Raw genomic sequence first — 26,858 nt, forward strand, 5'->3', positions numbered from 1 at the left:
GTGATCCAAAGATGGGTTAAAAAAAACACGAACGTAACAGCAAGATCACGTTCGTAGGCTGGTCTCTAACCTCCCATCAGCCCAGGTGACTTGCCAATAAACTGATTCCTGAGCAAGTCTGGGGGGTGGGTGGCCCCTTAGTGCCACCCCCACAAGCGATGTGACCAAGGATAACACAGGTCACTGCCTCAGTTCACCACCAGCCTCCTCAGGGGGATACCCACAGCCACATGGTGGGCACGGAGTGGGCACCAGTTGACTGCCAGCCCCCTTTCCTTACGGGTGCCTGCGAAGGGGCTGCTCTGTCTGAGCAGAGAGCCTGGGGGTTCTGAAGCAGAGAAGGGCAGAGAGGACGGTTCTTTTTACGGAAGTATCCGAAACAGAAGTGGAGTGTGATGTAGAAATCTAGTGATTTCTATACCCAAAGGTAAGTGACCCTCTGGCTAATAACTTGGGATTAAGTGAAGCCACAGGGTAACTATCGTGGCCACTAGCATTTATATCCCATTGAGTCAATAAGAATTCCTAATGATTTAGAAACAGTTCTTAAAAAGATCTGTTGTGACCGTGTGGCTTGATAACATTGTTTGCAAGTGTGGCAAGGATGTGACGCACATAAGCTATACATTGTCAAAGGCAGGAGGCTCCTCAAATAAAATCAGAGGATCTTACTGCAAACCTCACATCATCAAGGACAAACGCTCTTGATGGAGACATTTAAAATTATAATCCAAGTCAAAAGGAAAATAGATGCAGATTTGATTTTACAAAATTTGTCAATCAACCAGAAGAGTAAGGCACAATCGTGATGTATGGTGTGGGCTGCAACCCGCTTTCGGGAACATTGCCTTGGGAATAGCAGGAACCATGGGAGCCAGCTTGGGGGGCAGCTCCTCTAAGTGAGTGGAAACGGTGGGAAGGGGAGGAGGAGAGGAGAGGAGGCTGAAGGTTTTGGGAGAAGAACCTGCGTGGAGTGCTTGAGGTCCTGTCTGCTCTTGAGAGGCTAGTCTCTGCCAAGGACCCGAGTCCTCCCCTCAAGGCGGGGAGCAGCGTCTTGGCTAATCTTGCTGCTGGTGATGGGCGGGGGGTGGGGGGGTGGGCGTAGCCAGCCCAGAGCCCCAGGAAGCCTGCCCTCAGCAGGTAGAGCACACCTGCCCTCCGCTGGCTGCCAGAGCTCCAGCCCCATGGTGGCTCTGGGGCAGGAAAAGGAGCGGGGCCACTGGAGGGCAGGGTGAGTCCCCCTCACGTCGCTCTAACTCAGGGCCAGCACAATGCATGTCCTCCAACTAGGGGGACGGCATTCTATAGACCAAAAGCCAAGCAGAGCAGGATTTCTAGGCCACTCTGGCTGCCCAGGCAGTCTGGGAGAGGAACTGAGCTCAGGTGCCAGGGTCTGTGGGGATGAGGGGCTTCAGACCAAAGCCGTCCTAGAAAAAGGATGACCGGTGGTCACTGAGCCCGACGCCATTGTCACCCACGGGGGAAGCCTGGCACCCGGACAGCTTCAGGCTGAGCCCACAAGGGACAACCGCGTCTGTTACCAGGGCCTGCATTTGTTCTCAGGAAAAGCCCAGAAATTCCCGAACTGGTTCCGTTTCCGGGTTAGACAAGCTTGCTAGCCGGCTTCCACCACGGGTGTGGCCTGTACTACAGCAAGGCCAGTGAGGCGTTGGCCAGGAGCTGGACTTTACCTGGGAGGCCGGGCGCCGATGGATGGAGGGACTGCCGGTCCCCCCGGGGCCACCAGGAGGGCGGTGAGCGGCGGGCGGCCTCGAGCGGCCTCTAGCGGCCAAGCTTCACGGCGCACGCAGGATTCTCAGGGAGAAAGGGCTCTTCCGTTTCCTCCCCCACAGCAGCGGTGGTTGAGAACAGAAAACAAAGAAATCCGGAAGAAAAAAAATGTCATTCCATCTTTAGTACGCAAAGAAGAACCTCAGATACTAAATAGTTGTTCTCAAATAAAAATAATTTAGGCTGATTCTTTTGAGGATATATTTATTAAGTTCTAAGACCTTGAATAATTTTTCTTTGAAACATTCAAATGGAAAGAAAAACTAGGAAAACTAGAAATGCAACATCTTTCACAGAGGGCTGCAGGCACCCTTACTATTACTATTATTATTCTTTTAAATTTGTATTATTTGCCTAATGAAAGGCTAGTATTTCTGACAGCGTCATCAGCTGGCGAACTTCATCTTGGCCTCCACTTGATGTCTTTTACTCCGTGGAAATGTCTCTTCAAAGCGGTGTTATCTGCCCACGGAGAATTTAAACAGGAGTCGTCGTCATTTTCTTCCAATTTCTGGAAATAAAAATGTCTCACTCGGGAAGGCATTTCTGGAAAAGTGTTTTGCAACATCAACAGACTGAAGAAAAGAACCGCCGAGTCCAAACTCCCACTCCCCGCCTGCCCAGACGGAAGCTTTCAGACTTGGCTGCAGGTGGGCCACCAGGCAGGGTCCCCACAGTGCAGGAGAGAAGGGAGCTCCAGCAATGCCCCCTCCCCACATCCTGCAGGACTCGCCACCCCCCCAAAGTGCCCTGCACGCTTGGGTGGGGCACGGGGGCCCCTGGCGCCGGCTCTGTGGAAAACCTTCTGTCGACCCCGATACCTTGAGCTCCTCTTGTCTTCTGTGATAATACAGCATCAGCTGTTTCTGCTCCTCACTGCTAATCACAGGTTCCCGGGCGGGAGCTCCCTGTCCCCTCTGAAAAGACGCAGGCAGAGCAGACTGTTATAGGGGTTATAGGCTTCCTCCAGGGGCAATCCACGAGGTGACAGTGGGTGTTTCCAACTGCCTTTGCCCACAGCTACATGGCTCACCCATTCTGACCATCACGGAAAGGCCTGGACTCCAGCAGCCCCTTGCCCAGGGCCCTCATGGGGGACGGAGACCAGGGGCCGGGCAGTGCCGTCAGTCATGGCCATTCTCCCATCAGCCACTGCAGGTCCAATGGGGAGGGGAGGGAGATAATCATGGAGGATGCTGTGTCCCCAAAATCACAGAGAAACGACTGTGACAGAACACCTTGCGGAGACACAGCCCTATGCTACCTCCATCTGTAAAGGCTTCTGGCACATCCTCCTTGTTTACAGGGTATCAGTACTTTGAAAACTTGAAATCTGTGCTCTAGGCTGTATTTTTCATTTCAAGAAATATTTTCAGTTACTTGTAGCCCATTTCTTTTTTTAAATTTTTTTAGATTTTATTTATTTATTTGACAGAGAGACACAGCGAGAGAGGGAACACAAGCAGGGGGAGTGGGAAAGGGAGAAGCAGGCTTCCTGCGGAGCAGGGGGTCCGATGTGGGGCTCGATCCCGGGACCTTGGGGTCATGACCTGAGCCAAAGGCAGACGCTTAACTGACTGAGCCACCCAGGCGCCCCACTTGAGCCCATTTCTAAAGTTGAAATCAACATGGCATATCTACCCCCCCCCAACCCTGCCATTAAAACAAACTCCAGATAGTGTCAATCAAGCCATATATTCTAGTTTCTGCTGATGCATAAAGAGGATAGTTTTACTTTAAGCCTGGACTACTGGCACTAAAGTATTTGCAACAAGGACGTTAAGTCAGATTTATTCTAAATTTTTATTGGTTGGAAAATAATTAACAAAAAATTGTGACATGTTAAAGCAAAAGTACTTACTTGCTGAATCTTGACGATAATTTTGGTTTTTTCATTTTTGCCCACATAGTCTGAAAGCTTCTTTGTTCTTCTCAGCTCCTTGGCTGCCCACCACAGTTGGGCCTCTGATTCTTCAACGACACTCAGTCCTGCCTGGGGCCACGGTAAGAACTGGCTCTAAGGTTTATCGGGACACTGCCCCCAGTGTGTGACCCTACCCCCAATGCACAGAGCCTGGCTGGTGCCCAACCCCACCCCCCACCAGTATGGGGCAGGTTCTGCCATCTCTACCCCCTCTACCTCCTCTCCCCGCAGCGGGAAAAACCAACCCCTCGAACGAGTCAAAGACCTTGCTCATTTCTTTTTTGGAAGAGCGAGAGAAAGAGAGGGAGAGAGAATCCCAAGCAGGCTCCACACTGAGCGGAGCCTGACATGGGGCTTGATCTCATGACCCTGAGGCTCATGATCTGAGCCGAAATCAAGAGTTGGACACTTAATCAACGGAGTCACCCAGGCGCTCTGCCCTTGCTCATTTTAATGCCTTCCCTGTTAGTTTCAACTCATGCCCAATTCAGTTAATTTCTTGTTCTGGGAAGTGAGGAGTATCTGGTATGATCTGTACCCTTTTCTACAAGGTCCTTCTCAGATGGAATTTCAGGATCCTGCCAGGAAAGGACACTGGAATCCTGCTGGGTTTTAAATATAGGCATAATGAGGCTGTTTGTTTGCTTCTGCATAGCCACCTATTTAAGATGGCTCAGAGCCACAGATACTGCCCAATAGGATAAGGAAAAAATGAGAAAAACAAGGGAAAATAGAACATAAAGGTAGGGGGGGCGCCTGGGTGGCTCAGTCATTAAGTGTCTGCCTTCGGCTCAGGTCATGATCCCAGGGTCCTGGGATCGAGCCCCGCATCGGGCCCCCTGCTCCGCGGGAAGCCTGCTTCTCCCTTTCCCACTCCCCCCTGCTTGTGTTCCCTCTCTCGCTGTCTCTCTGTCAAATAAATAAAGACTTAAAAAAAAAAAAAAAAAAAGAACATAAAGGTGGGAAAATAACATGAAGCAAAAGGTAAGGCCAGAACACAAAATTCCATGCAAAGGGACCAATACATTTTGGGTAGAAACAGGCACAAATTAGGTTTCTGACTTCCCAGGGGCCAAAGAAAATGGGAATGTTTTCAGTTCCTCCTGATGGGGCCTCACAAACTTTCCCGCCTGCCCCTCTGGGTGCCCTCACCCAGGAGCGCTACCTTCGGGGTCCTCCCCTAAGCTCAGGACTCTGCCCCGAGGCACAGGAAGCATGGTGCAAAGCCGTGTATGGAGCAAAAGGCTACATCCAGAGGCAGAGGGCCAAATCCGAGGTGACCCATCTTACAGAACGCCCACGAGCCGCATACCTGAGTTCCAGACAAATCTTCCTTATTTTCAAATTCCATCCGGATGGGATCGTAGGGCGGCAGCCCCATGGGATAAACAATCATCACTGCACCCCGAAGCTGGTCCAAGGCGTCTTTCACCATCTCCATGGTAACGCAGACTCCAGCTTCCACTTGTTTCTGAAAGGGCAAGGACAGGCATCACTATTTACAATGGGGCTAACACATTCAATAAGTACCAAGTTCTTGTACAAGACTCTCGCCAGGTACTGCCAGAGCAACAAAAACGACTCCAACGCTCTTGCTACCAAAGCCACTACATCTACCCCCGGGGGCGTCTTGTGTGCCCACCACGGCCTAGACCTTAAGGCAGACTGAGCGGGGCGGAGAGGACACTCGGCACAGCACAGTCCGAGGGGGTCAGGCAACATCTTGGGGGAAGGTGGCCCGGGGGGTGAGTGACAGGACCGAGATGGGAACAGGTGCACCAGGACCAGCAGAAGCAAAGAACACCGGCGGGCCAGCGTGGCGGGCCGCTCTGCTGGGGGCGGGCAGCTCTGCTGGAGGCGGGCAGGCGACGGCAGCTAGGGCTGGACAGGGAGCCGGGGCTTGTGCTGGAAGGGCCACGGAGGCCAGGCTGGGGAGTCTGCACTGAGCACAGGACAAGGCCAGGGAGAGCAGGAGGCAGGCTCAGGGGAGCGCAGAGGGGGTGCTGATACAGTGAGGAATATATCTCCTTGACCCCTGCTCCTGGCACAATGCTTCAAAATCCCCAGGAATTTCCTGAGTGGTAGGAATGTCTGTTGCTATTCATAACGAGCCCCTTTGGACCGCCCTGAGTTTATGCTAACGAGGTGACCAGCCTGGGACCTCCTGTCAAGGGGGAGGCTGGTCACCCCAGGGAGACCAAGCTGGGGTTGGAACTTCCAGGAAGGAAGGCAGGGGGCTGGAGAGGAGTTAAATCGTGTGGCCAATCATTTAATCACTCATGCCCACGTAACGAAGCCCTGCTAAAAATTCTGGGTAGTGAGCCCAGGGGAGCTTCCTGGTTGAACACACTGATGTTTGAAGGTGGGTGCCTGGAACCCCAGGAGGAAGGCGTGGCAGCTCTGCAAGCTGCCCCCCACCCCCCGACCTTGCCCTAAGTCTCTTCTGTCTGGCGGTTTCTTGAGTTGCATCCTTTATAACAAAACAATAATAGTTAAGTATAGCACTTGCAGTGCGTTCTGTGAGTTGTTCTAGCAAACTGGTGAACCTGGAAGGGGGTTTTGGGAACCTCCAAATGTGAAGGCAGGACAGAAGAAGCGTGGGTGGCTGGTGTCTGAAGTAAGGGAGGGGGTCCCTGCAGGGGCCTTGTTCTTTCACTTGTGGAGTCTGCGCCAATCCTGGGTAGTGTCGAACCTGAACTCAGGCCACCCCGTTTGGTGTCTGAAAGGTCTGAAAGAAAGCGGTGGCTGAGGCCATGGAAGGAGGAGTGGGTTTGGAGAGGCATCGTGGGACAGATGGTACAGGACCCAAGCTGGGGCCCGGGGGTGGCAGCAGGGAGAGTTACAGCCCTGTGTGATCCGAGGCACCAGGGGGCTCCACTGACACAAGGGGGATGTCAGTGGGAGGCGCTTCTTCCTGGGTCCAGAGCACAGGGAGAGGCACAAGGAATCAATGAGCTCTCAGGTCTAGGAAAGCTGAGACGAAGTCCCAGCTGGCGGGCTTTCAGGTAGAGCCATCTAGGAACCAGGAAGAAACTCAGGTGCAACAAAGGCAGGTGTCAGGGGGAGGAGGCAGATCTGAGTTACCTGCAGAGGTAAGTGTGCAGCTGGCAGAAGAGGGAAAACACTGGGGGAAGAGCTGAAAGGAGAAGCGGGCCAAGGAGAAAGCACTCTGATAAATAGCAAATGTAAGAAGAGCAAGAGCAAGTGCGCTCAGGGAGCTGGGAAGGAACAGGAAGACAGGAGGATCCTCCATGTGCTCAAAGGCCAGAGTCAGACAGGAAAAGCCTCAGATCTGCGGGTCAGGGGGTCACCAGTGGCCCCGAGACGGCCCACGGTGTGGGGGAAGGAAACAGAGGCGGGGTTCTGAGAAACCCAGAGCACCTCAGCTTTGGGAAGCTTACTGGGAGGGAAAGGCGGGCGACTGGGTGCTGTGAGGGTGAAGCTGCAGAGAACTGATTTCCAGGGAAGGAAAGAGGCCGGAGTGCATTAACAGGGCAGACGCAGCCCATGGAGGGGAGACACTGGGCATTACCCCCGTCCTGGGTTTCTAGAAGGAGGGGATCCAGACAAGCTGCAGTGGGAGCAGCAGTAGAAAGGGGAGAGAGCCGGGGGATGAGACACATGGGTCATTCTGAGTCTCCAGGGAAGGACGAGGGGGTGGCAGGGAGAGAGGACCTGCAGGACGGACAGAGAAGCGAAGCTGCCCATGGACACAGGCTGTTCAGAGCCTCAGAGCCCGGGGCCTGCTGCCCACGGAGAGCCAGCCAGGGACCAGCTGGGCGAGGAGGTGAGTTCGGAAAGTGGGGCTACAGGGACCCCACGGCAGGGCAGGATGGAAGGTCCTGCACTAAGAGGGGCACATCGCAGCTCACATCCGAGCTGGGACCATTCTGGGTAACAGCATTATAATGGCACTGAGTGGTACATGAGTAAGACGGAAGGAGGAGAAGATCCCTGCTCCTGAGAAAATGCAGGCGTCCTGTGGTGTGGACGCCCGGGGCCCAGAGAGTGGTGAGGACAGGCGGGATCTGTGTCCTGAGGGAGGACGGCGGACCGTCCACTGGGTGCCCAGACTGAAACTCTCAAAAGCTAGGCTCTCATCTGTGAACTGAAGGGTGTTATTCCTGTCTCACCTACTCCCAGGGGCTCATGAGACCATTTCCCGACCCAAATCCCTATAAAACCCATCAGGTCTTCCCAGGAGAGACCTCTGCCGAAGGAACAGTGAGAAGAGCTCTCAGATATGGGGTCACGTGATGGAAGGCTTCTGCAGGGAGGGTGTGACCCGCGCCACCAACACCGACTGGTGGGGTGCCAGAGTCATTTTCTGTAAAAGCTCCTCCAAAGGCCAAGGGCAGTGAACCCTGGCCAGGGAGCAACTTTGGTGTGGCCTCAGGACAACAGACACCCCCAACAGTCTCTTGCTCTCCACAGAGGGTCGTCCCAGGGAACGGGGCTGCAGAGACACAGTCAGCTCATTCCCCGGGAGCCACCTCGTCTGGATGTTCCACCATCTTACACTCTCCCTGTAACCAACCTCCCACCAAGGGACTCGAACCCTTGGAACACCAGACCCACAGTGCTAAGTGCCCCCACAGGGCAGGGTCTGGTGAGGGGACAGCGACCACACTGCATGTCTGGTGGAAGGCGTGGAAAGGGCCCTAGGCGAGAAGTTGGGCCTGCCGCTCGGGGGGCTCTGCAACTTGGGCCAATCACAGCAGTGGAGGACTGGAACCCCTGCGAAACCTCTCTGTAAACGAGGAGAGAACTGCATAAACATATCCCCAGGCAAAGGGAAGAGGGGAGACAAGTGCCCAGAATGCAGTGTGGGGAGGGAAGGGTGCAGAGCCATGCCCAGGCTACTGTTGTCCTAACTCGTCCTGACAGGTGCTAGTTTGACCACGTGTTAATAGTTATTATCATTAGCAATACTTTAATAAAAAAAAAAATACAAACCATTCTAGGGTCAAATGTATTTTGCAAACGCTGGACTGAACCAAAGCCTTCCTTGTAGGACTTCACAGAGCCTTTGTTGTATTAACAAGCACAGAAGGGCAGTCTTTCCTGAAGCACTTAAAAAGGATTAGTTAGGAGCTTGCAGAATTCGGGACATAGTGGTTTAGAAGTAGCAGGTTTGCCCGGGGAATCAGGAGGAGCAGAACAGAAAAACCCCTGCACAAACAGCTATCAACTGTGAAGGCCTGGGGGAGGGGGTGGGAGCAACAACCAGGTCAACACATGAAGCGGCTGATTGAAAACCCAACTCTTCAAACAGCCTTAAATCCTCTTCCTCCAGATACACGGTATCTGTCAACCGTAGGACTCACGCTTCTCTGTCTATGAAAGTTTTTGTATTATCAGGACGATCACAAAAAAGTAACTCCTATCAGCACGAACTAAGTCAATCAAATAACCAGAGAGCTAATCCGGGGCCACAATGTTTACGTTTCACTTTGCTAAGCTCCTCAGACATCGCGCAGGTGCCGATCGGCACTCACACAGGCTGGGCACAGTCTCTGCCTGACCTGCGCAAACCGGGAAGACACTGTCACCATTATGGAAGGGAAAAGTGGGGGGCCACCCCAAGCGTGCTGCTCTCCCTTGACTCTGGAAGGCCAAAAAAAAAAAAAAGAAAAAAGAAAAAAGAAAAGGCCGGTCTGCGGAGAATTCTGGAAGCCAGACGTGGAGTTAGTTATTTCAAAGGACAGGCTATAGGGCAACATTTCAAAAGCTAACCTTGGATGTTATTGCTTTGGCCTCTTCTATAGTCTTCTTTAAAACTTGCTTCATTTTTTCATTTGGAGCTATGAAAATAAAACAGGGAAGAGGGAGAGAAATGGCCATCTTTAAAACTCTTCTTCCATGTCCTAACCCTCCTCCTGGCTGAGTCGGGGAGCAGGGAGATGAGAGAAGGACCCACATGGAACTCAGGCGAGGGACACGGGAGAGAGCTGGCTGTGAGAAGTCACGTAAGACTCTCTCAAAGCTTAACTTCTTAATGAAGAAAAGTATGGCCTAGACACTGAAAATGCTAGAAACATAAAGCTGTGTTAGAATAGAAAGGGCTAATTTAAGATAATACCGGTTGAAAGACGAATCACAAACCATTAACTGGTTCTTATGAGATACTATTATTTTTCTCATTGATGCAGTTCCTTCTAAAAAGCAAAGATCCTCTCCAAATTGACAATGAGTCTATGTATGAAAAGATGTGGAAGACAGCCAGCCATTTTCCAGGCTAAAACTCAATGGAAATACTACTAAAAATTCCTATTATCTTCAAAAATAATTTTTGAGCCTGTAAAGTCCTTGTAGGGACACTTTCGTATTTCTTTAGCTCCTAACTGTTTTAGGGACAGACACTTATGTGTTTGTTCAGTGATCAGAGTCTTTTAAATGGAGCTTTTTCTGCAGTTTAAAAGGGATAAGCTATCCGAATGGGTTACCATCTGTTCTCCTTGAAATTCCACCCGATCAAACATACACTAAAGGGGGAACACTTTCAGAATGCTCTGACATGTACTGGACTACTGGCCCTACCCCCACAGAGAGGCATGCCCTCCATTCAAGTGGAGACCCGTGGGCCAAAGTTAATCTCCTTCTTTCTCACGGATTCTCTAAAGAAAGCCCAGTACCTGCAAACCATAACAGAATGGAACCTTCAATGCATTTGCAATGATTTCTCCCCAAAACAATTAGGCTGAACCATACGAGAAACTGCTAATTTTCACCATCTGTTTCCTACAAATATGGCAGCTTCAGGTGGTTCACCTAACATATTTAAAAGCTAGCAGCATCTTAGTAAGAGCAAGACGACAGACGCTTCCTCTACCTGCCCAATTCATTCTGGATTTGCACTGCACCACAAGGAGTTACACAGTGCAGCATTTCATTGATTCGTATAGAAAACTGAGGTCAATGTTTTCATGTAAAGAGCCTCTTGCATACTTGCTGCTGTACTCAGGCGTGCACACAGAAGACACATGCTGGATTACCTTGCCCATTCCTTCGGCCAATGTCATCCTTTTTAAATACTGAGCCCCCACTGGGTACACACTTTTCACCCCATTCGTCCCTCAATTTCAGTTCTTCGATCTGGTCATCCGTCAGTCCTTGCATATTAGGAGGGAGAAATATGCCATGTTCTGCTAATTCTTCCATTTCTTAAAAATAAGAGAACGTTAGACAATATGTATCATGATCAGCATCACAACACTTTCTACCCTCATTGAAATGTAAGCTCCCTAGAGCTCAGGGGCCTTGCCCATCGGCTCCCTATTTTATTTAACAAACACTTAGATGCCACTTGGTTTGTGCCAGGCCTGTCCCTGACCTCCGACAAATGGTGTAATTTCATGGGGCTTTATTATCTTTGTATCTTTATTATCTCTCCCCACCCCAGACTAAGTATCTGGGGGAAGGGGCTGGTCTCAGTCATCCTTGTCTCCGGCAGGCACAGCACTGGGGCCTGCCTGAATTACAGACCCAATCAGTTCAATGGGGGCTGCAGAACACACGAATGAGCCACTAACCTGACTATTCACATTTGGCACCACGTTTTCAATTGATAATTTTATAGAAAAAGAAATTGGGAGTCCCTTTTCTACCCAAATGCTTTAATTAAAAAAAAAAAAAAAAAAGGAATACTGACCTTGTTTTGAAATCAGTAAATTTTACTAAGAAACTTTATGTCTGCCTCATAAAGGTAGAAACCATAACCCTTAAGGAATTCTCCATGGCACAAAAATCACGTTATTATAGAAACACTCAGTAACATTCTAGACCACATCTGGAGTATCTTCATGTCAACTGCTGTGCTGTCTAATGTGGTAGCTACTAGCCCCACTTGACTCTTTACATTTAAATTAAAATGAAATACAGTTAGGGGCGCCTGGGTGTCTGGGTCAGTTGGGCATCTGCCTTCAGCTGAGCTCATGATCCCAGGGGCCTGGGATGGAGACCCTCATTGGGCTCCATGCTCAGCGGGGACTCTGCTTCTCCCTTTCTCTCTCCCTCTGCCCCTTCCCCCTGCTCATGCTCTCTCTCAAATAAATAAATAAAATCTTAAAAAAAATACAATTAAAAACGCATATCCTGGATAGTGTTTAACTAGTGGGTGCCTTACTGGACACACAAATAGGGAACACCTCCCTTCCGGCAGAAAGTCCCCGGACAGCGATGCTCTAGATCATTGACAGAAGTGACCAAACGCTGTTAATATGAGAAAAAGGCTTGTATTCCCTAGAGAAGGGCAAGGAACACCAAGACCCTCAGCTGGTCTTCCCACCCTCGGGGCACCGTCCTAAATCAGGTGCTCCCCCTTAGAATTTTTTTTTTTTTTTTTTTTTTAAAGTAGGCTCCACGTCCAGCGGGGAGCCCGGTGCGGGGCTTGAACTCACAACCCTGAGATCAAGACCTGAGCTGAGATCGAGTTGGACATTTAACCGACTGAGACACCCAGGCGCCCCTGAATTCACCTTCTGAAAAGGGCCAGGGGCCGTCCCACCTCTCTCACCTGCTCGATTCCACTGTTATTCCCTCTCCCCGGCTATTTCACACTCGGCCCGCGGCCCTGCGATGTGCACTTGGCCTCGCCCACCCGCCGGGTGCCGGCGTCTCCACGCGCTCCGCTGGCTCTTCAGACATCCCCGGGGAACCCCGCTGTCACCCTCCAAGCCCGCCAGCCTCACGTCTTTGCAAATCTTCGCAAACCTGACCCTCCCCCACCGCCCAGCCGACCCGAGAAAAATCCTGCGGCTCCCGCCCCAATTCCCCATCCCGGATGACCCGTTCCTCCTCCCCTTCCGGACCCGCCCCGGCTCGGGCTCCACGGTCCCGGCCGCAGACACGCCGCGCCGCCGGGCAGCACCTGAGCAGACGCGCTGCACCTTGAGCCGCGCGTTGTAGACCCGGGCCACCTGCACCGTGAGCTCCTCCAGCTCCGTGCTCCCCGGCGCCTGCAGCAGGAACTGGCTCTCGTCGCCCCGTTTCACGTGCAGCAGAACCATGGCGGCCCCGGAGACCCCGCCGAGGCGGCGAGAAGGCCGGGCCCACCGTAACCCGAGTGCGAGCTGCTGCTTAGAGACGGAACTCGGGGCTCGGGCGCCAGCGATGCAGAGACCGGGCGGGGGGGGGGGGGCACTCGCTCCCGGAAGTAGCTGTTGCCAGGAGCAACAAAGAAACACAGGGGCCCCCAGCTCCAGTCAGAAGCCTAAGGTGGTTAAGCCGCAGTGCGAGAGGCCCGGCAATGCGCTCCCGGAAGCAGGTGCTGCCGGGCAACGATCCACACAGTCCGAGAGGGCCGCGGTCCAGGCCGGCACCCTGCCCAGCGTGATTCGCCGAGCTCCGCTCCCGGAAGTGCCTGTTGTCTGGGCGACCGCCCAACACAACCCAAGCCACCGGAGGGGAGCGCGGAACGCCCCGTCGACTCTCCTGGGCCCGAGGTTCCACCCAGGGAGATGGGTGGGGTGGGAGGAGCCTTTTAGGTCGGATTGGGTGCGGTGGTGGGCACCTCCAGACCCCGAGCCCCGCAGCAGGCTCCCCGCCGCCGCTCCGAGTCTCAGCGGCGTTTCCGCCGCCAGCAGTCACCACTTCCGGAAGTGCTCCCGCTGTTTCCGGTCTAGAGAAGTTCCGGGAGGTGCGCGCGGGTTGCTGGGTATGAGCGCCGGGAGACCGCGGAAAGTGGTCGCGGAGCTCTGCGCGGGCTGATTCGGAGTCGGGTATCTAGGGAGGCAGAAGCGGCTGCCGCCCGCGAACTCTCCAGCCAGCCACCGCCCAACGGATTCTTATTGAACAGGCGCTGTTTCTTCCAGGTGTCGGTGACCCTGCGGCACGTCCAGGGTCACTGCTGTCATGCAGTGGAAGTGACAAAGAGACAAAATAAGGGGACGAGGCAAATTCAAATAGAAGTCTAAAGAAAACCAAATAGGGCGATTGGCTTTTGAGAACGGATGGCCAAGGAGTGCCATGCGGGGAAGGTGACATTTGCACTGAGCCCTTGATAACAAGGTGCCGCCGAAGCTCTGAGATTGTGCAAGACCTCTACCCGCGGTTATCTCCTGCTACTGCCGAATACAAATTGATTTGAATGTTGCAAGCACCCGCTACTTTGTATTCCTGAAACTTTGGCTCTCACCGTGGAAACTTCATCCCTGGGGTTTGGGGGCAGAGCTAATGGTGTGTGACTGCAGGCCTGGAAATGCCCAAAACCAATCCAGGGCCTCATATGAAGACGGTTAGGCTGATCCTGGACAGACGGTATGGAGCCCAGGGAGCAGATGTGTTTTCATCTCTAGTATTGGGGCAGGGAGCACCCAGACCCTGGAACATGCAGTACTGGTCAGAATGGCAAATGTCTCTCTCCCCAGAGGGGGAAGGGGGCCTCCTGAGTTCTCTGAGCTCCTCACTGCCGGCCATAAGGTCATCCCTCTGTTTATCCTGAATACATTCTGTATTCATCGAGCCAACTACTGCTTAAAACTTGGGTGGACAGTGTATTTTGCCTTGTGAGAACCATTTATCCACAAACTCCTGGGTCTCGGTATAACTTTTAATATTAACGAAAAGTGTGGAAAACTCATGTACTGGCCATCCGCTTTTGTTTAACTACGTAGTTTATTAATCATTTGGTAGAGAATCTGCCAAATCTCCACAGAACAAGCCCTTGCAGTATCTTTAATCTTTGTCAGCACTGATTTTTGCCTTTGCCTCCTGCTAAAGTTTTTTTATTACATTCATTTCAGTGTTCTCTTATGGTCTTTTTTCTTCTCATCCAGGCCATGCCTCACAAATTTGTGTGTAGCTTTTTCTTAGTGTGGCTTCAGTGGTTATAAATTGTGCCAAAGCCTCATCTTGCCATCACTCAAGTGAGTTCTGAATTTTCAGAAGAAAGGTGAGATCTGTGTGTTCTTGTGCAGTTTGGCAACTTTTCTCTGAATATTTTAGGTACCGTTGCCTTTCTAGGGTAAAGGGCATCTTCGACCATTTGTATCTAATGAAGCAATCCATTAGTGATGAACACTCTGGTCTAGATAATTAATTTGTTAATTTGTTAATTTGTCATTCATGATGGCTGCTAGAAATCAGACAGCCAGGGAGGAAAAGAACAAATTTTTAGTCTATTGAAAAAAAGAATTTTTTTTAAAAAGCCCTAACACGTTAAAGATACAGTTCAAGTTCCCACATATCCCTCTCTGATTCCAATATCTTCTTCACCTTCTCTAAAGGTAACTACTATCCTGAGTTTCTCATTCCCATTTGCTGTTTTTCTACCATCAACACATGTATTTCTCCCTAAAGAATAGAGGATATTGTTTTGCATGTTTTAAATTTTATATAAATGATGTCATACTGTATTTTTTTTCAAGATTTTTTTATTTATTTGTTTGAGACACAGTGATACAGAGAGAGAACATGAGCAGGGGAGAAGCAGAGGGAGGGGGAGAAGCAGGCCCCCCGCTGAGCAGAAACCCGATGCGGGGCTCGATCCCAGGACCCTGGGATCATGACCTGAGCTGAAGGCAGATGCTTAACCACCTGAGCCACCCAGGCACCCCGATGTCATACTGTATTATTTTGTAACTTGCCATTGGCTCCATAATGACTAATTTTTCATTCTAATTTCATTAAATTTACTAATATTTCATTCACTTGTTTTCACTGCTGTGTAGTATTCGACTGCATGAATAGGTCACTCCATTCCCCTGCTGATCAGTGTATTTGTTTTTTTTTTTTTAAAGATTTTATTTATTTATTTGACAGAGAGATACAGAGAGAGAGGGAACACAAGCAGGGGCAGAGGGAGAGGGAGAAGCCGGCTCCCCGCTGAGTAGGGAGCCCGATGCAGGGCTCGATCCCAGGACCCTGGGACCATGACCCGAGCCGAAGGCAGAGGCCCAACAACTGAGCCACCCAGGAACCCCTGTATTTCTGGTTTTTAACCATTACAGACAATACATGTCTTGCTCCACATGCACTATAATTTCTCTACCAGTCAGATTTCTTGTGATAGAGTATATGAATTTTACTGCACGTTGTTAAATTGCTCTCTAGAATTGATGTGCCAGTCTACCCTTCTCAACAGCAGTGTATAAGTTCCCATTCTTCCACATGTTCACTAAATCTTGATGTGGTCAGACTTGTTTCTAAAACTAATACACAGGTATTTTTGGTTTATACGTCAGCTTTTTGTGAGTTTGGTTATCCTGTGTCAATCACCATTACTATAGTTTATGGACTCGCAGAGCTCAAGATCTGGCTATGTGTGAAGGGAATGAAAAGATAAGTTACAGACTGAGAGAAATATTTGCAAACCATGTATTTTTTTTTTTTAAAGATTTTATTTATTTGAGAGCGAGAATGAGAGAGAGAGAGCACATGAGAGGGGGGAGGGTCAGAGGGAGAAGCAGACTCCCCGCCGAGCAGGGAGCCCGATGTGGGACTCGATCCTGGGACTCCAGGATCATGACCTGAGCCGAAGGCAGTCGCTTAACCAACTGAGCCACCCAGGCAAACCATGTATTTAACAAAGGGTGGGTATACAGAATACACAAAGAACCCTCAAAACACAAGAGTTAAAAAAAAAAAGCAGTCCCCTTTAGAAAATAGGCAAAAGACAGATATTCAGTAAAGAAGATATTAGATGGCAAATAAACATATGAAAAGATGTTCCCCATGATCAGCTATTAAGGAAATAAAGCCACAGTGATACAGCCTCTACTAAAATGACTAAAATAAAAACAGCAAATGCAAGCAAGGATGCAGAGAAGTTGGATCACTCATATATTGCTGATGGGAATGTAAAATGGTCCATTCTGGGAAACACTTTGTCAGTTTTTTTAAAGATACATGCATGCAGGGGCGCCTGGGTGGCTCAGTCGTTAAGCGGCTGCCTTCAGCTCGGGTCATGATCCCAGGGTCCTGGGATCGAGCCCCGCATCGGGCTCCCTGCTCCGGGAAGCCTGCTTCTCCCTCTCCCACTCTCCCTGCTTGTGTTCCCTCTCTCACTGTGTCTCTCTATGTCAAATAAATAAATAAAATCTTAAAAAAAATATATCATTTCCTTCCTTTAAAAAAAAAAAAGATACAAGCATGCAACTACCCTATGATCCAGCAGTTGTACTCCTGGGCATTACCCCAGAGAAATGAAAACTTATGTTCACACAAAAACCTGTACAAGAATGTTCATAGCAGATTTATAATACCCCAAACTGGGAACAACCCAGATGTCCTTCAGTGGGTGCGTGAATGGTTAAACCACCCATGGTACATCCATACCATGAAATACCACTTGGCAATAAAAAGGAATGGACTAGGGGCACCCGGGTGGCTCAGTCAGTTAAGCGTCTGACTCTTGATTTCAGCTCAGGTCATGATCTCAGGGTCTTGGGATGGAGCCCCATGTAGGGCTCCACGCTTAGTGCAGAGTCGGCTTGGGATTCTCTCTCCCCCTCTCCCTCTGCCCCTCCTCCTACTTGAGCTCTCTATCTCTAAAGGTCACATACCACTCTTGAAGTGGCAAAATCATAAAAATGGAGAATAGATTGGTGGTTGCTAGGAGTTAAGGACAAGCCAGGGGAGATGGAATGGGAAGGAAGCGGGGGGAAAAGGGCAACATAAAGGATCTTCCAGGTGATGGAAATGTTTTGTATCAATGTTAAGGTCCTGGTTGTAGTATTACACTATGGTTTTATAAAATGTTACCACTGGTGGGGGGCGGGGGGGGAGAGCTGCATAAAGGGTACATGGGCTCTCTCTGTATTATTTCTTACAACTGCGCATATATATATATCTATCTATATATATATAGATATATGTATCTCAATCATCTTAAAATCAAAAGTTTCTTTAAAAGTCTATTATTCTCTATCTAAAACTTCTTTGTCAGAGGTTAATGAACATAATTCAATGATTTAAGAATCAAGGTTAGGGGCACCTACTTGGGTGGCTCAGTTGGTTAAGCATCTGACTCTTGGTTTCGGCTCAGGTCACGATCTCAGAGTTGTGAGATCAAGTCCTGCAATGGGCTCTCCACACTCAGTGGGGAATCTGCCTGAGGTTCTTTCTCTCTCCCTCTCCTTCTGCCCCTACCCCCGTGCTCACACTCTCTCTAAAATAAATAAAATCTTTTAAAAAAATAAAAAGAATTAAGGCTACTGTTCTGAATAGCAATCATATAGGACTGAAAAAGGTCAATACTCAGAGGAACTACTAGCCTTGGCCTTGTACTTTGGGTCTTCTTAGGTCAGTCTCTTAGGTCTGGCTGTCCTTGGGCCTATCTCTCTTCTGCCCCCACTTGTTTCTTTTGCTGTGGGTTAGAAAATCATCATTCCTGCTTCAGTGTTATTTTCAAGCCAACAAGACTGAATGAGGGCCTCTCTTACAGAATAAATGCATGGACTTCTTGATGATTTGTAGTCTCAGAATGTCTTCTTCTAGAGTATTATATGGATAAGGGAAATGGATGAAATAAGGTCTTGAATTAAAATACAATATGAGTTAATCCCCAAATGTCATTAAACTTGGATATGAAAAGTTCAAGGAAAATGGCTGAGAAAAATTCTTCCCTCTTGAGCAAAGCAGTCAACACGGTAAAGACAGGTATATTTATTTCATATGACAGCACATTTCACAGGGTATGTACAGAATGTTGGTATACCACTGGCTTTAATACTGTACTTCTATAAAGTATATAGTTATAAATATTGTATGCCACATAAGCAATAAAATTCTTACATATAAACAGCAATCTACTATAGGGAACAAAGAATTCACAAAGAGATCCTTAGTGTCTAATTTCTGCTCTGCTTTTAACAGAACTGGTAAATATTTTAATAACACAGAATAATGGCTAGTTTTTTGCAGCATACCTTTAACTTTCATAACTCTGTGCCCTTTCAGCAACTTGCCAAATATAGTTTTCCTGATAAAGGCTGAGCTGCTGCACGATATGTCTATTTTAGACAGTAGTTTATATTCAATAGGAAACACTGCTCACAGAACTGCGACCTGCACTAGTGAAGTTGATAATGAATTCTTCTGCTAACGGAGAGCAAATACCATATACACTAATCACGTAGATGTTAAAGCCACAGTTTCAACAAGTTAATTCACATTCTGAAGCACACTGCTGACAGTAATACTGCTGTTTAAAATATACTACTGCTGAAATGATTAGAACCCCCCAAAAGCACAATATAAAACTCACAAGAGTTATTTCTAACAGCAAATCCAGGCTGTTAAGAGAGAGAGGATTACTTCTATAAATATAATATTTTGATAACATTTGAGCATTTAGAAAAGTGCTTTTTTCCTACTAGATTTGCTTTACGTATTTGAGTGCAACGCAGTTTGCTGTGCTTTTCCATTTTATATAATCTTAGCCAGGAACTCTATTTTCAGATATTCTCCCAATGCACCTCTCTAAAGGTTAAGTGTGGACAATGGAATTTAGGTGGACATATACAACTCTTCATATAAAAGGAACGTTAATAGAAGTTTTAACGGGTAAAGAGGATTTTAACTTAAACTGACAACAAAGCAACTATTGCCCAAGGAGTTTTCTGTCTGGGATAACTGAATGATATCAAAATACTACACCGTGTAAAAATTCTGTGAGCTTCATAGAATAAAAGCAGGATCAGTTGCATATTGGCAGTGCAGGAGACAAAATCCACAGCTGATTTGAGGGGTGGCCTCTAACAATGTAAAGCAGCATCACGGAAGAGTTGGGGAGCCTCTCGAGGGGACAGAGCACACACACTGAGTAGCCTCCATTGCAAGCATCCCGAGGCCAGCTGCCTTCCTGCTAATGAAGCTTCAGAGCAAAAGCAGCAAAGACCAAGTGTGGGAGGGAAATGGGCAACATACACGTTAGTGAGAGAGAGGGGAGTATGTTTAGCTCTGATATTTCTCCTTGAACTTGGAGGTATGTGCCTTCCTGACAGATAAGGCCACAGTGCTTTTTTGTAAGGGCTGGAGTGTCCATCCACAAAATCAGCTGCTTCCAGCTGCAAGAACCTCCTCCCAGAGAAAAGCATATGGAGGTACTGGGAGTGCAAAGTAACAAAGATGTGTGTTATGTGTATGTTCAGGGGAGGGGGGTGGAATGGTATAGGAAAATCTGGTTCTGTAGTGAGATCCTAGTTTTGGAAAGAAAATTAAGGAAATGTCCAAATTTCATTTATAGCCATCCTTTGGGTAATGAAATATTGAAAAGCTAACTCACTCTGTTAGAACTTTTAGGTAAAATTTGGTCTGAGTTATATCCTAGAATTTAAGTTATGAGTTTTACAATTATGTAAGTGTATATATATATATATATATATGTATACGTGTGTAGTGGGTACACACACTTTTTTTTTTTTTAAAGCCACGCCTTTCAAAATTGTTTCAGTATAACACTGATAGCTCTTTGTAACTACTTGGAAACACCAAATGTTACCAAGTATGAAGAGCTGGTAGTAATATCAGCTAAAGCTGTCTGGGCTTTTTGAGATTCTTCAGAGAAGACCGACAAAGAATTTCTGGATAGGGACTACTTTCTAAAGTAGTTTTGAGCACTGTTTATGGCTACTACTCTTACTTAGCCAAACAGAAACACACCAAAACTCCAGTTAATAATGAGAAGGATTTTTTTCCTTATTTCCAATATACACATATTCCAACTCTGTACACATTAAATAGTGGTATTTCATGACAACATCAGTGCACTTAACAATTATTTATTGCACATAATGAATAACTAATGCCCAATTCTTTTGGCTCTAACCTGCCCAAACTAAAAACAAAACAAAACAAAAAAAACAGTTGTTTTCTATTGCATAACTTTATCTTTCTGTAAAGTCTAGTGTGGGTGATGCCTTAGATGCAAAGGTTGTGAAAGGAGCTACGGAAGGGGTGGTGCCAGGTGGGAGCAGAGTGACAGGAGGTGGAGGTGGTCTCCTTGATGGCAATGCACAGAAAGGAACATTTGTACCTTTATTCCAGTCATCATCAAAGGTCACCCTGGAGCCAGAAAGTGAACTCGGCTGATGATCTGGCAAGTCTGGACAAGCTGACTTTGACTTCCCTTTCACACCAAAGTCCTCTTCTTCCTCGAAGGTTACCCATCCTTTTGGGTTGCTGATTTTTGCCGTAGACTGGCCCTGCAGATCAAAACTGTCCTTAAAACCATCAAATGAAGATGCAGGCTTGCTGCTGTTATGACCAAGAGGCTTCAGAGAGGGGAAAGGACTGTTAGCAACAGGCTCTTCTTTGGAGAGCCAGGAAGTTGCCTCTGATTCTTGAGACTCGGCTCTAAATGGGTTTCCAGGAGTGGCAGTCCTGTCCGCAAAAGGATTTGTGCTGGTCAAGCTAGTAACAAATGGGTTTGGAGAACATCGCATATTTTCCTGGGATTTACTCCGGGCTGGAACTGGAGGCATGCAACTTACAGAACTCAAGGTATTCACGCTACTTTGCGTTGCAGAAGGCAACTGAATCAACCCCTTTGGGTTTGGAGTTAGAACTGATGATGTTTGAACAGATAACTGAGCCTTTGATACAGCAAGCAGATTAAATGACAGATCTTCAAATGGGTTGCTCTTTAATGGTGATTCCAGTCTGACAGCAGAGACTCCATTTGTTTTTACCTGAAAAAGAGAGCACTCAATAATCAGAAAAAAAAAAGAAAGAAAGAAAAGGTAATATATTATTTTTAACACCTCCCCTATGCTTCCTGTCTCAATTATTCTTCATTTTGGGGGGCAAGTATACAAATTTGAAAGTAAAAACAGTTTTGTGTAGTTTGTTACTCTGGTGTTTTAAGTAAAACAACTAAAACCTTATTCTTTAAAAACCTCCTACCAAATAAACACTTTTATTAAATACATTTTTTTTAAATCCCAAAGAAATTAAAAAGAGCCCATTTCATTCATGCAAGTTCTAATATGGTAAAATGGAGGACTGTAAAGAATTAGCATATGACTTTTGTTCGTGCCCTGTTCTATCAAATGTTAGCACAAACTTAAGAAACCTATATTCAGAACTTATGCTAAATCTATATATTAGACTTCCAACACCCATCTATGATGATGATGTGGTTTCATTGTTTTTAAATATATTTTTATTTAAAGTTAATGTTATTATGTAAATTCAACTTTATAAATGAAAATGGATTTTATTAGTATATTTGTATTCATAAGCTAAAGACAATGCATCTTTTCTACTTGGAGAAAGGAATTTTCAAAGCATTCTTTGCCTTTTAAGTTCTCCTTTGTAGACCGAACAATGTGACAGTATTCCTTAGTTGACCTTCTTCATCTTATAAAAAAAAATGTTCCAAAACAGACATGCTTATTAATAATCATATGCAATGATTATTTAAAAGCAGGGGGGAAATCGCATTTTCTATTCGGTGTATTCTAAAACCGAGATGAGCGGTACACAATCCTTCCTATGTGACAGAGTTGGTTGTGAACTGGAAAGAGGAGTGTTCCGAATTACTTCATGGTCATAACAAGTGTGCACTCTATGCCTAGTTCACGAAGAAGCCAGCGGAAGTGGAGTGTGGCTATGGGCCTGAGCAAAGCCAACCTCTCTTATGGGAAGGAGAACCCTGGCCTTATCAGCAAATTAGCTCATCAGATGCTTCTTTTTAATTAAAAAAAAAATAGCAACTGCACATAATTATTGAAACTAAACAGATGACTTGGATATTGATGCCTAACTTAAAGAGAAGACAAACTTTTGTTTGGAAAGGGCAGGGGAGGGAGAATTTTAGCTCAAGATGGGCAATGTAACAAAATGCAGCAGTACCCAAAATGAATTCAGATAGTTGTGAAACCAAAATAACTAAATGTTCACGAACTGTGTTGAAAAAAAGAACAGCAGTTCCTCCCCAAAAACATAATTGCATATTATGAAACTAACTTATTACTTTAACCACAGGGAAGGCTGTTCATTTGTACAAAGAAATGGTGGATAATTTCATTAAGTGAATAACTCTCAAGTATCTGACTGTTTTATTCAGTTGTCCTAGAACATACTTTATAATTGAATAAACAAGTATATTTTTCTTCAACTTAATATGACAAGAAATTTGTACAAAAGTAAACATTTAACAAATTCAAACCTGGTAAGCAGATTTATATATGGAAGTCTGCTTAAGAGACAAATCTATTATAGACATAAAAAATTACAATTAACTCTACAGTACCAATAATCTCTGGATTATTTATGATTTATACAACAAAATGGGAGTACCTGATTGGGTCTGGGACCCAATTCTCCCATGGCAGATGGAACAGTCCACAACACAGACATTATAGGAAAGGAGAATTTTATGCTTTACACAGCTTAGAATAGCAGGCCCTTGGCAAATGAATGCTCTACATTTATTTTTTTTTATTTTTTTATTTTTTTAAAGATTTTATTTATTTTATTTGAGAGAGAGAATGAGAGAAAGAGAGCACATGAGAGGGGGGAGGGTCAGAGGGAGAAGCAGATTCCCTGCTGAGCAGGGAGCCCAATGCAGGACTCAATCCCGGAACTCCAGGACCATGACCTGAGCTAAAGGCAGTCGCTTAACCAACCGAGCCACCCAGGCACCCATGAATGCTCTACATTCATTTTATTTTTTTTTAAGATTTTATTTATTTATTTGAGAGAGAGAATGAGAGAGAGAGAGAGCATGAGAGGGGGGAGGGTCAGAGGGAGAAGCAGGCTCCCCGCTGAGCAGGGAGCGAGATGTGGGACTCGATCCCAGGACTCCAGGATCATGACCTGGGCCGAAGGCAGTGGCTTAACCAACTGAGCCACCCAGGCGCCCTGAATGCTCTACATTTAAATATCTTTATTTTCATATATAAAAAAATTTGTTTTCAAAATACATCAAAGGTAATTTGATAGAAGCAGGATCATTTTACCCAATCAGACTTGAAATTACAATGAGAGCCACACCATCATTCACTGTATTAGAATTAATTTATAATCTAAGTGGGATTTATGATGAATTAACATTTTAAAAATGGTGGTATCTTTACAGAGAAAGGTGTTGGAAGGACCTTTAAATAATCCTGTTATAATAACTTTTATCTTTCTAAATCATCAATTCTTCCTTACCAAAAATAATCTTGTTACTAAAATTCTTTGAAAAAAAATTCCCAAAATAAACCCAAGAAAAAAGTTGAATTTTCTATTTATGTAGTTATGCCATTATTAAACAAAGACCCAGTATGGTCTTGCCAAACAGACTTTCCAATACCTAGAGCTTACCTTCTTGAAGTTACACTTTTTAGTTTTGTTAATTTTCATAAAAAACAAAGCAAAAAAATGGTAAAGCATTAACAAGAACTAAAATGGTTCCTAAAAATTCAAAATACTAAGAAAAAAAAAGCAGGTTTATGGTATGATAGTAGAATTTATTAATGTGGACAGGTGGTTTTAAAAATGGGTGAAACTTTTAGATGTATGAAGCAAAAGATTCATACATCTAATGTGCTAAGACAGATGAAAAGCACAGATAAGATTGAGAAAGATTCCGATACCTGTTACCCTGATGGTTGCTCCTGCTTTGAGAAAGGGAACACAGACATCAAAGGAAAGCGTTAGGAGGACAATCTGAGACCAACCAGCAACCCTAACAATTCAGTCTTCAAAATGCTTTTATTTCTATATTCGACACAGAACCTGAGCGTGGCAATATGTGCAGGTCATAGCATTCGTTCAAGAGACGACTCCAATTTCTTTTGTAATTTTGAATAAAAAATGTATCGTTAAATTAGGGCTCAAACTTTAATTTTGTCAGAAGTTGATGACTAGCCACTTCAAAGTTTTGTTACTACAAAAATAATATCCCAAATAGGTTTTGGAGCTCTAAGATATTTTAAGCAGTCTGTTATGGACTGGATATTTGTGTCCCCACCTCTGCCAATTTCATATGGTGAAGCCCTAACTCTCAGTGTGATGGTATTTGGAGGTGGGGGCCTCTGGGGGGTGACTGGGGTTAGATGAGGCCAGGAGGGCAGGCCTCGTGAGGGATTTGTGCCCTCATGAAAGGACACGTCAGCGAGCTTGCTCTCTCCCCCACTGGAAGCCCTGAGGAAAGGTCACGTGAGCACAGAGGGAGAAGCTGTCTGCAAGCTGGGAAAAGAACCCTCACCAGAACTCAACTGTGTTGGCATCCTGATCTCAGACTTCAAGCCTCTAGAGCTGTGAGAAGACACATTTCTGTTGTTTAAGCCACCTGGATTACGGTATTTTGTTATGGCAGCCCAAGAGGAGTGGGACAACAGCCACAGGATAGTTATCATCATTAGAGAAAATGTACAAAATGGCACCACTTTGCCACGGTACTAGCCTATCGAAAATCAGTATTTATTTTAACAAAATGATCAGGATCCAGGCATATTCTATATTACGCAAATTTTCAGAAGGATGATACTATCATTAATTCACCTTAGAATTTATTAGTTGTAAGGTACAACAAAATAAGAAACTGGACCCTATTTTTGTTGTTTAAAAATGAAATCATCTTTCCATAATATAGCAGTATTTTCTTTAATATAGTAGTCTCAAAAACAGTTTTGAGCAACTCTTCTTCAATATCTAAAGCTTACCTTATTTTAAAATACCAAAACTCATGTTTACAATTGAGAAAGTCCCCACTCTGAAGTATGTTAAGCATGCCTACTAAACATGAGACTCCTGAATTTAAACAAATACTTTCTCGATGATGTCGGGGTTACGTGTCTCGGCTTTGGCACTGATAGAAGGTAGGAGGTATTGAATAGATCCGGAATGCTGAGATTTTCTACGTGGTCTCTTCCCTCCCTGTCAGCTCTCACGACAATGGTTAGGCAGTGAGGCTGTTCCTTTATCTCCTGTTGAATTTCCTAACTTCGGGTCCTTAGATGACAATCAGATGAGTAAGGTGCCAGACGTCAGGCAGAGAAGGGAGGCATTTCTCCATTCTGTACATGTTATATAATCATTTGAATTGGATGAATCTTTTCCATAGAGAATTATAGTCAAAGACCATTGAAATAATAATAAAAAGTAAAGCTGGGCCATGTATGTTTCTATGTTTTAAATACCTTGTAGATTTTGGGCAGAATTAATAATAAAGACTTGTAAAAATTACTAAGTGTTCAATTCTAAGACTATTTCATATATGACCAAAATATCAATTATATCATATTTTAAATTCTTATCCTTTTCAACCTATAGCTCTGGGAGATCTTTAAATTTTAGATATTTATTATTAATTTTTTAAAAGATTTTATTTATTTATTTGAGAGAGAGAATGAGATAGAGAGAGATAGCATGAGAGGGGGGAGGGTCCGAGGGAGAAGCAGACTCCCTGCTGAGCAGGGAGCCCGATGCGGGACTCGATCCCGGGACTCCAGGATCGTGACCTGAGACGAAGGCAGTCGCTTAACCAACTGAGCCACCCAGGTGCCCTAGATATTTATTATTTTTTGAATAAGCATTATTTTTATGGTTCAAAATTCAAGAGGTACGAGAAGATAAAATGCCCCCCTTCCTTCCATCCCCCCAGCACTCTCCTCTCCCTGGAGGATATTGTCCTGGAGGAAATCACCATTCTGTGATCCTTTCCAAAGACAGTCTGCACATAAACAAGACCCCTGCTCCCCCCCCAAGAAAGAAAAGTGTGTGTGTGTGTGTGTGTGTGTGTGTGTGTGTGTGTGTGTGTGAGAAATTTGGAGGAATCTGATACCAATGACTGAGGTAAAAAGAATATTTAGAATTCAAAACAAACATCTTTGGTAGTTTCAAGAAAGTGGAGAATACAAGATTCGAGGAGAACATTCTCTACCAGGCCACACATGAAGCACATGCTGTCTGCCACCAAATCACCACACCCGTTCCAATGAAACACAGAAATCAAAACAATGAAAAATGACCTAAGAAAATGATAATATGGTAGTCAAGGGAATATTTGTCCTATGGTACTTTGGTATTATTTTCTGCTGAAAACTGCAATCTTACTGGACAGTTTGTTCTTTCTCAAGTTTTTCAGAGTACTGTATCTATGTTCATATTGATCTAAGAATACTTAAACCATTGCAGACTTAGGAATTAAGGTTCACTTTTACTGTGAAATAGATGCTCACTTTCTCTCTTAAAACAGTAGTAGAAAGCT

At 46.0% G+C, this 26,858-nt stretch overlaps 2 protein-coding genes across 26 annotated transcripts in view; both read right to left on the minus strand.

The window, feature by feature from the left end:
- Window positions 1-1,978: 1,978 nt before the first annotated feature.
- CFAP298 (cilia and flagella associated protein 298) lies at window positions 1,979-12,779 on the minus strand. 4 transcript variants are annotated; one of them, XM_027587249.2, is made up of 7 exons: window positions 12,585-12,779; window positions 10,711-10,878; window positions 9,452-9,519; window positions 5,028-5,186; window positions 3,653-3,784; window positions 2,613-2,708; window positions 1,979-2,302 (listed from the first exon to the last, which is right to left on the minus strand). In XM_027587249.2, the coding sequence occupies exons 1-7, from the start codon at window positions 12,721-12,723 to the stop codon at window positions 2,192-2,194; spliced, it is 873 nt and encodes a 290-aa protein (XP_027443050.1). In that variant the 5' UTR covers window positions 12,724-12,779; the 3' UTR covers window positions 1,979-2,191. The 4 variants fall into 4 exon arrangements, with proteins under 4 accessions (XP_027443050.1, XP_027443053.1, XP_027443052.1 ...); XM_027587252.2 differs by lacking the exon at window positions 12,585-12,779 and adding an exon at window positions 12,231-12,449; XM_027587250.2 differs by having other exon boundaries at window positions 2,197-2,337.
- Window positions 12,780-18,304: 5,525 nt separating this feature from the next.
- Window positions 18,305-26,858, minus strand: part of SYNJ1 (synaptojanin 1) — an 88,070-nt gene continuing 79,516 nt past the window's right edge. For 16 of the 22 annotated variants that reach the window (XM_027584511.1, XM_027584508.1, XM_027584512.1 and 13 more), the window contains one exon: window positions 18,305-21,345. In XM_027584511.1, the coding sequence (XP_027440312.1) occupies window positions 20,542-21,345 (804 nt within the window). In that variant the 3' untranslated portion in view covers window positions 18,305-20,541. Of the gene's footprint in view, window positions 21,346-24,237; window positions 24,265-26,858 lie in introns of those variants that run through there. The other 6 variants (XM_027584519.1, XM_027584518.1, XM_027584514.1 and 3 more) reach the window with 4 other exon arrangements.

This window comes from Zalophus californianus, chromosome 1 (genome assembly GCF_009762305.2).
Source record: "Zalophus californianus isolate mZalCal1 chromosome 1, mZalCal1.pri.v2, whole genome shotgun sequence".
Taxonomy (NCBI): domain Eukaryota; kingdom Metazoa; phylum Chordata; class Mammalia; order Carnivora; family Otariidae; genus Zalophus; species Zalophus californianus.

Bases quoted from the DNA above. Each gene is read 5' to 3' on its own strand.
- CFAP298 (XM_027587249.2), bottom strand. From the start codon at position 12,723: ATGGTTCTGCTGCACGTGAAACGGGGCGACGAGAGCCAGTTCCTGCTG. The intron at 3,785-5,027 runs GTATGCGGCTCG...CCGTGGCCCCAG, and splicing joins AAGATTTGTCTGGAACTCAG to GCAGGACTGAGTGTCGTTGA. The intron at 2,303-2,612 runs GTATCGGGGTCG...TTTTATTTCCAG, and splicing joins GAAGACAAGAGGAGCTCAAG to AAATTGGAAGAAAATGACGA.